We start from the raw sequence: 12,430 nt of genomic DNA, 5'->3' as shown, positions 1-12,430 counted from the left end.
GCCATCTCCTGCCCACCCGGGGCTTTGCCGCTCGCAACTTCCCCAGCCTCTGGTCCTCGTGCAAGGCGAAGGAGGCAAGAAAATGCAGGAATACAAGAGTTTGGGAATGGGCTCGAGGTCCTTAATCGGGCACTGTGGGTGGAGAGCGAGGTTCGTGCCACGGAGGTTGCCCCCGCCAAGCCTCGGTGGATGTGGGTGAGGGTTGCCGAGCTCTGCTGATAGAGGAGTCACATTCAAAAGATGAAGGGGATAAATACATGCAGCTAATGCGATTGCTAAGTGGACTGTTACTAGACACAGCATGAGCTGTTCAGTTCTTCCGGAAAACACAGGGAAATGAAATGTTTAATTCAGGGAGAACAGCAGGGCTACGTGATTTCTCTCCTGACACCCATCCAATACGGGGTTTTCTGGCAGGGACACAGAGTAAGTGGTGTGACTGGCACTGAAGCTGTGGCAGCAGAGCGTGTCATTGATCAGAAGGTGAGGATACAGAGCCTTTGTTTTCCAAAATTGCAAAGACTTTTGTCTCTTCCTTCAAGGTTTTTGTTCTGCCTGAACCGCTGCCTTGCAAACTCAGATTACTTTTTTCTCTTGCCCTGGCACCACTGCCAGAGTGGGATGCTTGGGGGGAAAGGGGAGTTTCAAACAGTGGGCTGTTACAAGATGTAAAAACTATTAAACCAATCTTCCACATATCAGCTCAACAGAGCCTTGGGATTACTTGTGTCCCAGGCCTTCAAGCAGATGCTGTGGCAGATCCCTGAAGGTGTTTTACAAGGACATCAAACACTTATGTCACAATCTTGCTGGTTCTTGGCCACAGGACATGAATTCAACCAGGGTAAGTGGCAGCAGCAGCTGCTCAAAGGGCAGCACATGGAGCACAATCCCAAACCTGTGCATTCAGCTGTCAAAAAAACCTGGCATCTTGTCTCTTCTGCACACATCTGTATGAGCTGGGGGGATCATTTCAGGTTTGCACCTTGATTTTCCCTCCCTCTAAGCAGGGGAAAGCATGCAGGTCCCATGGAGGTGAGGACTGCACAGCACCCAGGTGGGAAGCCCAGTGAACAGCCCTGACCCGCTGAATTTCATCAGTATGAAGCTGTAAGGGGCTGCAGGAGAGGCAACTCTTATAAGCTAAACCCACACAGATACAGCATGAGCTTCAAAACTCTTCAACACAAAGTTTCTACAAGGAGTTTCGACATTCCTGGTGAAGCTGTTCAGAGCTGAGAGCCCACGGGCCACACGCAGCGACAAGTGAATTCCCCGTTCCCCTCCCTGGGAAGCATCCTGGGCAGGCACCATCACAAAGCTGTCTCCCCAAAGAGGAGCTCAGTGTCCATGTGTCCCTCCCCTGATGGGCTCCAGGACAGCAGCTCTGGCTGGGAGGGGCAGGGTCTGTGCCACTCTGCCTTGTCCAGGGAGCTGTAGCAGGGGTGTCCAACTCGTGGAATTTTCCGTAGCAGCTGCCAGCTGAATTGCCGAGTTCTCTGCTCCTCTGAAACGCAGAAGTGGCCCCAGACAAAGCCATAGAGATAAAGCTGTGTCCTGATATCCATGCAGAGACAGCAGCAGAGGAGGGGACAGGCTGCAGGAATCATGTCTACACCTTGATCCATGCCACCCTCCTCCCTCTGCTCCACAGAGGAGCTGCCTGAACAGTCCAGGAGTGACATTTCCAATACAGCCTGGAGTAAATGTACTCCTGCTTGTAAAGTCAGCATCAAACACAAGTCTCTACTTAGCAGAAGGTTTCACTTCACTACATCAAAGCTCTGTGCTGGGGCAGGGGGGAGGGGATTGCCCTCCTTCCCAGAGCACATCCCTGAGGGCAAGGGGATTCCCATGGCTTAGAAACATATTGTACCTTCCAGAAATGAATGGCACGTTTGTCTGCTGTGCCATCTATGTATTTTAAATATATACAGTGTTGGGCCACCGGCCTCAAGTTCCCACTTGCTACAAATGAAATGACAAATAAACACACCTCCAGCCTGAGCTGCTCTGGGCTTCTCTGAGCAGAGCAGCTTCTGCATGGGGTGGTGGGTATTCCTTTGGTCTCAGGTGACAGTGGCAGCTGGCAATGACACAAAATATGAGCTGGCTCTGAAGAGCAGCACAAGCCACAATATGAACTGCAGCTGGAGCAGAGAGAGAGGAGGTGAAGATGCTCACAAGCAGCAAAGCAGGTGACATGGCATCGAGGCCATTGTTGGGTACACAGAATCACAAAAAGGTTTGGTTTGGAAAATATCTTAAAGTCCATCTCGTTCCACCCCCTGCCATGGGCAGGGACACCTTCCACTAGCCCAGGTTGCTCCAAGCCCCATCGAACCTGACCTTGAACACTTCCAGGGATGGGGCAACCACAGCTTCTCTGGGCAACCTGTGCCAGGGCCTCATCACTCTCACAGGGAAGGATTTCTTCCCAATATCCCATCTAAACATCTTCAAGGCAGCTCTGGAAAATCACACTGAAATAAAAACCTTCCTCAGCATGCAGGTCATGCCTTAAGACAAGGTGCAAGACCTCCAGTAGATCCATCTTCTTTCCTCCCTCTCCTTGCAGGTTGGTGTGGGAATGGATTTTTCAAGAAAAAAAATTCCCTCTATTACCCATAATCTGCTGCTTCCCAAGAATCTGTCTGCCATGGGAGCCTTTCAAGTCCCTCCTAGGAATATGATTTCTCTATTTTTTCCTCTATCTCCTCCATTCCCCAGTATTGCCAGGAGGAAAATACCCATGCCCACGTTGGAGCACTCTCCAAACTAGAAGGGGTAAGCATGGAGCAGATTCCTCAGAATATTTTAGCAAAGCTCCTTTATTTTGTAGAAGCAGGGTTTTGTGTGCAATTAGGCCCCTGGCACAGAAGTCTCCAGAGTCCTGCTTCTCTAAGAAACAAAATTATTGAATCAAGAAATCCCATTTTCCCCTCACCCTTTTTAATCTCCTTTCATTGGGTTGGAGCCAGGGAGTCATTAACTCCTGGTTGGGTACTGCAAGGCCAGGATTGCAAAGTGCTTAATGGTAATGTCACAAACCCCCACTCATTCCCTTACCAAAGGGCTTGTGTTCTTAAAGAATAATGTGTTGGGATAATACTTTAGAAGTGGATTAGTGGATCCTGATGCGCCTTCATTTGCATTCCCCCCCCCCCCGGGCACCTCTGAAGGTGTTCAAATAATTTTTTTAACTTATTTGATGGTATTTTAATCCTTAAGTAACAGCTTAGCTCCACAGAAATATTTATATAGCCACCACCCAGCACACTCAGGGATGTAGAACAGAGGAATACCCAGGAGCTGGTCTGGTCCTGAGTTATTTCAACTGCAGTAGTGGATCCCAGGAGTGGAAAGCCCAAACTTGGATGCAGAATTCTTCCCTTGCATCATTCTGCCCTTCTGCTCACTTACCAAAAGCCATCCAGAGTCCACAGCCACACAGGTCTCACCTATCCTTCCTGCACCAGTCCCCACTGGCCTTTTCCTCCTATTTCTAAAATTTCTAAAAACCAACTCCAAAACCAGCACAAAACACACTTCCAAACTCCAGAAAGTTACAGCTCTGGCAGGTATCCAAGCAGCTTGACAGAAAGGACTGATCTGAAATGAGGTCCAGAGTGAGAAAGGTGACGGAGTGAAGGTTTGCTGTGCGTGTTTTGAACAGGGAGCGAATTCCACAGCCCATCCTGCCTCCAGCAGTCATCAGCAAGGAAGGGACATTGCTCTCCTGTCTTCCCTCCCCCTAGCCCACCACATTCCCAGGCATTTCTGCCTGGGAAGAAGGAGTGCGCTCCCGACCCTCCATCAGTCCGGCTCGGTCCCAGGAGGGTCGATTGCAGACACTGTTTCCTTTATGAGACTCGCTGCGAACAAAAGGAACCCGAAACTCCGCTAACGAGCCGTCTGTGACTCTTTGAAGCTTAACGAGAGAAACTCGAGCTACAACGGACTGTGGAGTCACAACAGCCGAACCGTTTCATCTGACAGCGCCCCAATTTGTCTGTGCTGTGCCCTGCTGTTCCAGCATCATAAACTCTGGCTGCACAAGCTGCTTCAGTGCTGCCTCCGCTTCCACAGAGCTTCCTCTGCTGCAATGCCCCTCCTCAGCCTGCCTTGGCTGCAGCAGCGGCTCCCAGTCCTGCTCGGCAGCGCCTTAGACCCTGGAGGAAGTTATTTAACTCCCATCCATCCTTTAAAAGCTTTGCAAATTCATCACATCACGCACAGCTTCTCATTGCAGAAGAAAAGAAGTGGGGTTTAAGCTTATTTCGCTGGTAATGGCAGAAAATGGCCCATTGCAGCAAAAAACGTGTCCAAATAAGCTGTAAGCCGTAGCCATCCTGCAGATAACATCCAGCTCATTTTAGAGCCTTGGAAGCACTCCACAGGTATCCACTATTGAAGCATCACTGTACTTTAGATAAATGTGCTGCTTAAAGATAGCTGTCAGCACAGACTGCTGAATAATGCCTTCATTTTATACATCAAGCTGTCCCCGAGTTATTGGCAACACCTAAAGCTGGTAGTTTGACAGCAGAAAAATAGTCAGTGTGACAGTGGAAGAGCAGAACCCTGGCCCTGGGGCACCCACTGAGCTTCCAGCAGCATTTAAGGGCTTTTAGATGTTACACCCAGGTTACTGCATTTATTAGTCTCCAATCATCATCCTTCTGTCAATTTGCTTTAGAGAAACTGTGTCTTTGGTGTGTTCAGGTCACACCACAGAAGGTTCTACACACACACTGCCCATACAAAAAGCCTGAATAAGCTGATTTCAAGCCTCCTTAATGGCATATATTCTGATATATTACTATTACAACTAGAACAGGTATTTATCAGTGAATGCTACTTACCTCTGCCATGCTTTCTCTTCATCTTCCTTTGCTCAAATAAAAGAATCTTGAAGCCCTGAGAGACTACTATGTATTATACCATTACCTCTTCAGAGACAGAGAAACTTTTCTAAAGCTCCTGTTGTTTTTTCACATATGTTTATTTAAGGTGAAAAAACATCTTTATTGTCTTGTTACTCTGAATTATTTTTTAGGTTTCATGTGATACATGACTACAACAATTATTTCATTTTAGCTTCCTTTTTAGCAATCAACTCTAGAGCACAGGCCCACCTTTTCCTGTTCCACCTCTTCATAAGCCCTTCCTGGGCCTCTGAGTGTCTTTATAAGCTTTGGTGGCCCTGACTGGCCTCAGCTGAGCATCCCCACCCATGGGCTGGGGCTCTATATAAGTTCCACCTGGGGGAGGTTTCTTTTTTTCTAAATTCAGTTGTAGGAACAGTAGTCTCTACCTCAGTATATCCAGCCTGGCCTTAAACCCTGTTGCTCTGGATGTAGTCAAGCATGTTTAGCCTGGATGCTTTCCCTGGACCTGATTCCAGCCTGTGGACTGACTTGCCAGCTGGACTTAAGACCCACTTCATCCCTACAGAGATGCCTGGACCTGATGCTTTCCATCTCCTAGAGGAGGTAAATCCTTATTTTTATATTCTACTGTTAGTAATTTGCCATAATTTATTGCTCTTGCTGAATATTTTCCACCGTCGAGGCGCTTCCTGTGAACCATCTTTCCTGAAGCAGAGCTGTTTAATTATCCCAGTGTTCTCCCTGTGCAGCAGGAACTGTGGCAGAGCAATGACTCCCTGGGGTCTGATGCCCCTCTGCACACACACATCTGGATGGCAGGAGGCGCCCTTGGGATGTGTTTCCCACCTGAACTCCTGCAGCTGAGTCCTGGAAGCTCCTGGGCGGGGTGAGAAGGTTGTGCATCCCACCCAGGCTTCCTCCAGCTCAGCTTGGGGGGGTGTCAAGCAGCAGGTGGAGTGCCATGATGGGTGTCTTTCCTGCTTGCTGAGCCCTCCTCCTGAACAGATGTTCGTCAGCCTCACGCTGGGGCAGCTGAGAAATTTGGGAAAAGGAGTGTGTTGTTGGCCAGGGTGTATCACACCCCTGCTTGGTACAGCTAAGTGGGTGTGTGTGGGGGAAAAACTTGTGACTGCCCACGGGGTGTTGCCTTTCTCAGGAGCTGTGAAGGATTTCTTTAGCTCCTCAAAATGTCTGGAGTTTTAGTACTTACAATCAGCAAAAATTGGAGTGGAATATCAACAGAGCACAGCTTTCAGAAACTCATTTTCTTTTGCCTTTCAAGCTGACAATAGGATTTTAAGAAAAACTTTGAATAATGGATACACTTTTGAATAATGGATGCTTCACAGCCAAAGTCTCTTGACTTTTCTCTCCGTGCCTGAACGAGAAGCCTTTTAATTGCACAACTCGTGGTGAGGAGGTACAAAATGCTTTGTGTCTTGTGCTGCTGATTAGCTGATGCATATGCTCCCATTAAACATTCAGAGAGGGCTGAGTGTATCCCAGCCCGAAGCTGTGTTATGCACGTTGGGTTTTTATCAGCTAAGGATCTGGCACGGGTTGTTTTCTGCTTTTCATTGTCTCTGTCATGGCTGCTCATAATTTTCCTCTTTTTTGTGTGTGTGTCTTGGATCCTTCCTGCTTTTAGGGAGGAGTTTTTCCACATGGAGAGCTTGTACCTTGTGCTCTGGGCTCGTGTGGTGTGGAATGAGGTGGCCTTGTGAAGGGAAGAAGACTCCTGAGCTTAGATCATGGAATAAACTTTATTTTTTTCCAAAGTAGCAGTGCCTTTTGGTGAGAAATGGTGAAAGAGCTGCTTAGTTGCCTGTGCCAGGCTGGATGCTCTGCCATGGTGGGACGGAGCAATTTAAACTCCCTACAAATTGGCAGTGTGGGATGCAGGGAAGGGGAATTAGCAGGAACACCAGTTGTCTGGGTCTTCCTTGCTCTTACTCCATCACACTGCTGTCTGTCCCTGGAGCTGGCTCTTCTCCAACTTAATTCAGCTTTCATGAAAGTTTAACTCTGCTGCAGAAGGGAAAAGACAAGTCACTGTGCCCCTGAAAAATGTAAAGGGTGGGTTTGGGGTCAAAGCTTTTTTTGTCCTCAGTTTCCCCAGTTCTTGGTGCAGTGCCCAGTGCTTTGAGTGAGCCCAGATGGGCTCAGCAGAGCAAAACCCTGCTGTGCTAGTACTTCTCTAACTTCTGTCTGCACAAAAAAAGCCCTCTTAAAACAAGAAGCTACAATCCCATCAGCCCCCCAGGTTTCTTTCCAACCACAAATCCAGCCCAGGGGAAAAGCCTCAGTGAATAAATGCTGCTGGAACCTGGCTCTGTCCTGCTCCCAGCCCTCTGTGTTCTGCCTGTGGGGCCCTGGAGCTCAGTTTATAGAGGGAAATAGTGTGACCTAGGGCTATTTTAACTTACAGAAAAACTGTGGAGGCAGCTTGGGGTGGCACAGAGGGGCTTCCTGCTATCAGGCTTTTCTCTTTCACATAGAGGTTCTTGGTGATCCTTGCCTCTGCACACCATGGGAGGCTGCCAGCCAGGAACCTGGCTTTAAACAGAGCTCATTCTCTCTCAATTTTGCAGCTTCTTGCCTTAGAGGACAAGTGCAATTTAGCTTTATTTCACAAAATTTGACATGACTTGAGACCGTGATTTACTGGCCTTGGAGGATATGGTATATGTAACTATGGAGGGCATAAGTGGCTTTTCATGGTAGAGGACTCATAAACTGAGATGAAAAAAAATGAGGGAAATGTTACTGTCCAACTTTACAAGGTAGCAGAGGGAACAGGACACAGCCAAGCCATCTGTAATTGTCACGGGTCTTTATTGTCCCTGATTGCGTGTAATAAAGCTCCTGAATGGGCTCAAATGTGAAGGCAACCGGCGCTCGAGTGTCTGAAAAGACACAAGATGGCAATGTTTTCAAAAGGACACCCTTGGAATATCTCAGGGCTAAAGATTTCCAAGCCATCAGCTTTCCTTGCTCCGGTACTTGGGGACCTCGGGAGAGGGTCCGTGTCCGGCTTGTGGCTTTGCTGTGGCCACCAGTAAAGGCGCCTGAGAGTGAGTGGGGTGGGGTGGAAATCTCCAAGGGCATCAGCACGAGGAGGGCAGAGCTCAGCATCCCTTCCCTGCTCCTTCCTGGCACAGGAGTTGAACCCACTGGGGCTTGTTTTGACCTCTGCATCCCCCTCTTTGCCTTCTGTCCCCTCCGTCCCTTCTGACAGACACAGATCCAGAGAGACATTTCACACAGCAAGGAGATTTTGGACAAGGAATAACAACCTCCTCTTGGGTTATTTTGGTTTGTTTGGTTTTTTTTGCTTGATGCCACAGGAAGAGCTGCAGAATTCGTCTCGCTTAAAAATTAATTTTCCCTGGCTGAGCAGGGGGGTGGTGTGGGGCGGGTGGAAGAATTACCTCTGCTTGGTTTTCTGCGTTCTCCCGACAAATATTTCCAGGTCCCTTGGTTTTATATGTTAATTTTCAGCTTAAAGGTTGTAAGGCATCACAATGTGGCAAGGCAACAGGGGTGGTGTGACAGTTCCCAGGCTGCTCCGTGCTCGTTTTGTCTGCAAATGGTTGAATTTGCAATGTGTAATGATCTCTGTAAGGCAGTTAGAAGCGAGATAAACATCAATTTTATGGCTGGGAAAACATAAGGGGGGTTGCACAGGAAAACGAGAGGATCTGAATACTGAAAACTCTCCGACCTCCTCGAGGCTGTTGGGTTTAGCTCTCGAATCTCCGAGGGCCCTTTGTGCATTCCCAATCCCTTCCCACGGTGGGTCCAGCCCGGTGAGGAGCTGCAGAGCCTGCTGTGATGGGATGCAGGAGCAGCACAGCCTTTTCCTTTAGGGGTGGGGAATGCAAATAGCAAGAATTTGGTGTTCACAGGCGAGAGTTAAGAGGTTTGGCTGAAGTGGGAACGAAGCAAGACGAAGGCTGGGAAGTTTTCTGGGATTTGCTTTGTAACAGGAGCTCATGGAGGAGGCTGGGGGTCACTATTCTGCTGCAGCCAGACTGGGGATGTGCTTTGATTTTCACAAATAACAGCTTTGTGCAGCTGTTTCCTCACCAGATACAACGCAGGATATAAAATGCTTTTTCTTATTATGCTGAATGCCTCCGGAATGCAATTAATATTCTTGCCTAAGTCTCCAAAAATTAATAGGCATGTCTGGAAGCTGCCGAAGGTGGCTGTGTGTGTGCAGAAGGGAGGTGGGGAGGGACAGCTTAGTCCATCCCAGCTGGAAACCACCTCACGTGGGGAAGAAAGGTGCAAAACCATGGGTGGGAACCTCAGCCCACAAACTGCGGGAGGATGTGGAGCGATGCCGCGATGGCAGGATCACATCCACGCGGGGGTGCTGATGCAGTGGCTTGCAGGTGGGAGCAGACCCCATCTCGGCTGCTTTAGGGGCCACCCCCTCCCTCCCTCCCTCGCAGTGGGATGTCCGTGGCCTGGGAAGCTCCAAATGCCACCCCCAGCTGGAGCAGGAGCTCCCGCCGCTCCTTCCCTGCGAGCCTGGGAGGGGTGATCAAGCTAATTAGTTAATTAGCTGTCATTGAGACTGATTGAGAATGAGGGCTCTCCCCATGCTGGTGCAGGTGCTCAGGCTGTCTGGGGAACCCGAGCCCTCGGTTTCTTGGGTGGGTTTGGTTTCCTTGGTCTGTGAGACATGTCAAACATTGTGAATGCTGGCAGTGCATTCAGGGCTGATGTTTTTGCTGTATAGAATGTTCAAGATGAGTTTCCACAGTTTATGTCGCTCATTTGCTGCTTGCATTTCTGCCCTGCGTGATTCTCAAGACATCTCCACACACACAAAAAAAAGTGCAGTGGGTTTTTTTATACGTGTCTCACATTTCTGGAGGGCTAAATCTCAGAGATGAACAGAGCTTCCTATCAATGTTGCTTAAAAAAATAATCTCGCCTCAGAACCAATTAGAAGCAACATAAATCACCTCAAAATAGCTTCAGATTCTGAAGCCATCTGGATTTCCAGTCTTAGGTTACAAAGGTTTTGGATGAGATTGGGTTTGGTGTGTGGGGGGGAACTGACCCGAGAGTCTGGGGCTGGCTGTGATCAGGGCCCCGGTGGCTGCACAGACACCTGCAGGGCACGAAGAAAAATGTTTTCCACCTAATCTTGTTACTGTGACAACACTCGTGAAACCCTTTAAAGCAGAAAAATGCGATGTTTTGAAGCGATAGTGGTGTCCCTTCAGCTCTGTGACAAATGCTGTCTGTAGTGTGTGCTGCCTGCGTCACACTGCTCCTGTGAGCTCGTGGCAGTCCTGGGGCACAGGGCTTGGAGTTCCAAGAAAGCTGTGAAACCTTTAAAATAGTGATTTCTTGGCCAGAAGCGATGTAGTTAAAGGGTTATCCTTTTCTTTCCCTCTTTCTAGCCCATCAGATCCTTTTATCTCTGTTTTTTCGTCTGTCACTTTTCATTCCCCGGCTCCATCCTCTGACTCTCCTCTTCCAGCACACTTTCCTCCTTCTGCCTTTAAATGAGTGTTCCCCTGCTGTCCATTTTAAACTAGTTTTGCTCAAAGCTTGGTGTTGCTGACAGCATTTCTTGACTCTTTCCCTAGCATGGACCAGAACAGAGTTTCCACCCATCTCAATCACAACCATCACAAGTTGCAGCGGCTTTTATGCAAGTTAAGCTCCCAAATCTTCATTGCAATTTAAATCCCCCAGGTTAGGCTGGCAACAGCAGCCTGAGGATCATAGAGTTGGAATATTTGGGTTGGAAGGGATCTTTAAAGGTCATCTAGTCCAACACCCCTTGCAATGAGCAGGGACATCTTCAACCAGACCAGGTTGCTCCAAGCCCTGCCAATGTAACCTTGAACACTTCCAGAGATGGGGCATCCCCAGCTTCTCTGGGCAACCTGTGCCAGTGTTTTACCACCCTCATTGTAAAAAAACCTTCTTTCTTACATCTGATTTAAATTAACCCTCCTTCTCAACATCCTTATGTGATGGTGATTGAACCCTGCAGGTTCCTGGTATAGATTTGTCTTCTTGCTAGAAAATGGGTTGGAAACATCACCTCTTGGCTAGAAACCTAAAATTATTAGCCAGAAACCGAGTGGAATTATGATATTTATATGTGTAAAATATCATATCTATTTATGTATTTAAAAGTGGGTTTCTCATGATCTCTAGGGATATTTTCTAGCTTTGCCCCGAGACCTGATCTGCCCATAACAGACCTTTTACTTCATTCAAAACCTCCCAAAGTTTTGAAGGGCAGCTGTGAAATGGAGAGGAGAAGCTTAATTTCATTCTGCTGCAGCAGCTCAGCAGCGTGAAGGCAGCACTTCCCTGGTTTGTGTTTCTCCCAGTCGGATCTCGGTACGGCTGAGTGCTAAGGATATTTTTTTTACTTGAGATCTTGAATTCTGCAGAGACCAAGCACTTATTTCTTAGGATCAACAGGGGAAATTTCTTAGCTCTCCCAGTAGGGTGGAAATTTCAAGGTCTGAAGCTATAATATATGTAGTCTTTCAACATCATTAAAAGAGGGGTTTTCTGACAGAGCCACCGTGATGCAAAGCAAACCCTCCTGCCTGTGAATCCCAAATCAATCAGTGCTGTGGTGTCATGGTGGAGGTAATTTGGAGGTGTTGGAAAGGGAGGGGGAAGTGGCACGTCACTAAACTGCTGGGTGGCAGATGAAGGATCTTATAAGCAGCTTTTACTGCAGTTTTCTGTGGTGCCATTTGCCTTAATTTAGTCGTTTTTTCAGTTTTTAAGGTGCCTGGGTGAGTTTGGAAGAGGGCCTCCAGGCAGGAATCCCCAGTCACTTATACAGCAAGGCCATTATAGTGCTATAATGACTTAGATGAGGCAGAGCTGGAGTGGACCCAGCTCCATCCTGGCCAAGTTCTGCCCTGGGCAGCATATGGAGGGATGGATGTTTTTTTGCTTTTCTTGTGGCTGGATCTGAATTAAACCAGCAACTAGTTAGCAATTAACAACCAGAAGGTTTTATTTATTATTTAGGAAGTGTAAGGATTTACAGGGGAGGGTACTTCATAGAATTACAGGATGGTTTGGGGTGTAAGACACATTAAAGCTCATCTCATTCCAACCTCACTGCCATGGGCAGGGACACCTTCCACTAGCCCAGGTTGCTCCAAGCCCCGTCCAACCTGGCCTTGGACACTTCCAGGGATGGGGCAGCCACAGCTTCTCTGGGCAACCTGTGCCAGGGCCTCCCCACCCTCACAGGGAAGAATTTCCTCTTACCACCTTATCTAAATCTCTGCTCTTTCAGTTTAGAACCGTTCCCCTTTGCCCTATCACTATCTGCCTGGACTTACCTTGTGGCATTAAAACAACTCGACAGCAGAAATATCTGGCTTGTTTTGAGCCTGGAGGGCTGTGTGCTCCTTATCTTGGGTGAGAGGAGTCCCAAGGGGTGGAGAAGGTGACCCTCAGGATGCAGGAGCAGCGTTAGATCCCCCGGGAGCCGAGCGAGCGGCCGCTCTGGGGCGGAGGAGCAGGGG

At 48.4% G+C, this 12,430-nt stretch overlaps 1 protein-coding gene across 1 annotated transcript in view; it reads right to left on the bottom strand.

Moving 5' to 3' along the window:
- RASAL2 (RAS protein activator like 2) overlaps positions 1 to 12,423 on the bottom strand; it is a 190,092-nt gene extending 177,669 nt beyond the window's left edge. Inside the window, exon 1 of the mRNA XM_027694580.1 lies at positions 12,245 to 12,423. Coding sequence (XP_027550381.1) covers positions 12,245 to 12,254 — 10 coding nt within the window. The 5' untranslated portion in view covers positions 12,255 to 12,423. The remainder of the gene's footprint in view (positions 1 to 12,244) is intronic.
- Positions 12,424 to 12,430: the final 7 nt, after the last annotated feature.

This window comes from Neopelma chrysocephalum, unplaced genomic scaffold (genome assembly GCF_003984885.1).
Source record: "Neopelma chrysocephalum unplaced genomic scaffold, ASM398488v2 Primary Assembly neopelma1_98, whole genome shotgun sequence".
In the NCBI taxonomy this organism is placed as follows: Eukaryota; Metazoa; Chordata; class Aves; order Passeriformes; family Pipridae; genus Neopelma; species Neopelma chrysocephalum.
The sequence above is the reverse complement of the archived record's forward strand: the minus strand, read 5'-3'. Positions and strand labels throughout refer to the sequence as shown.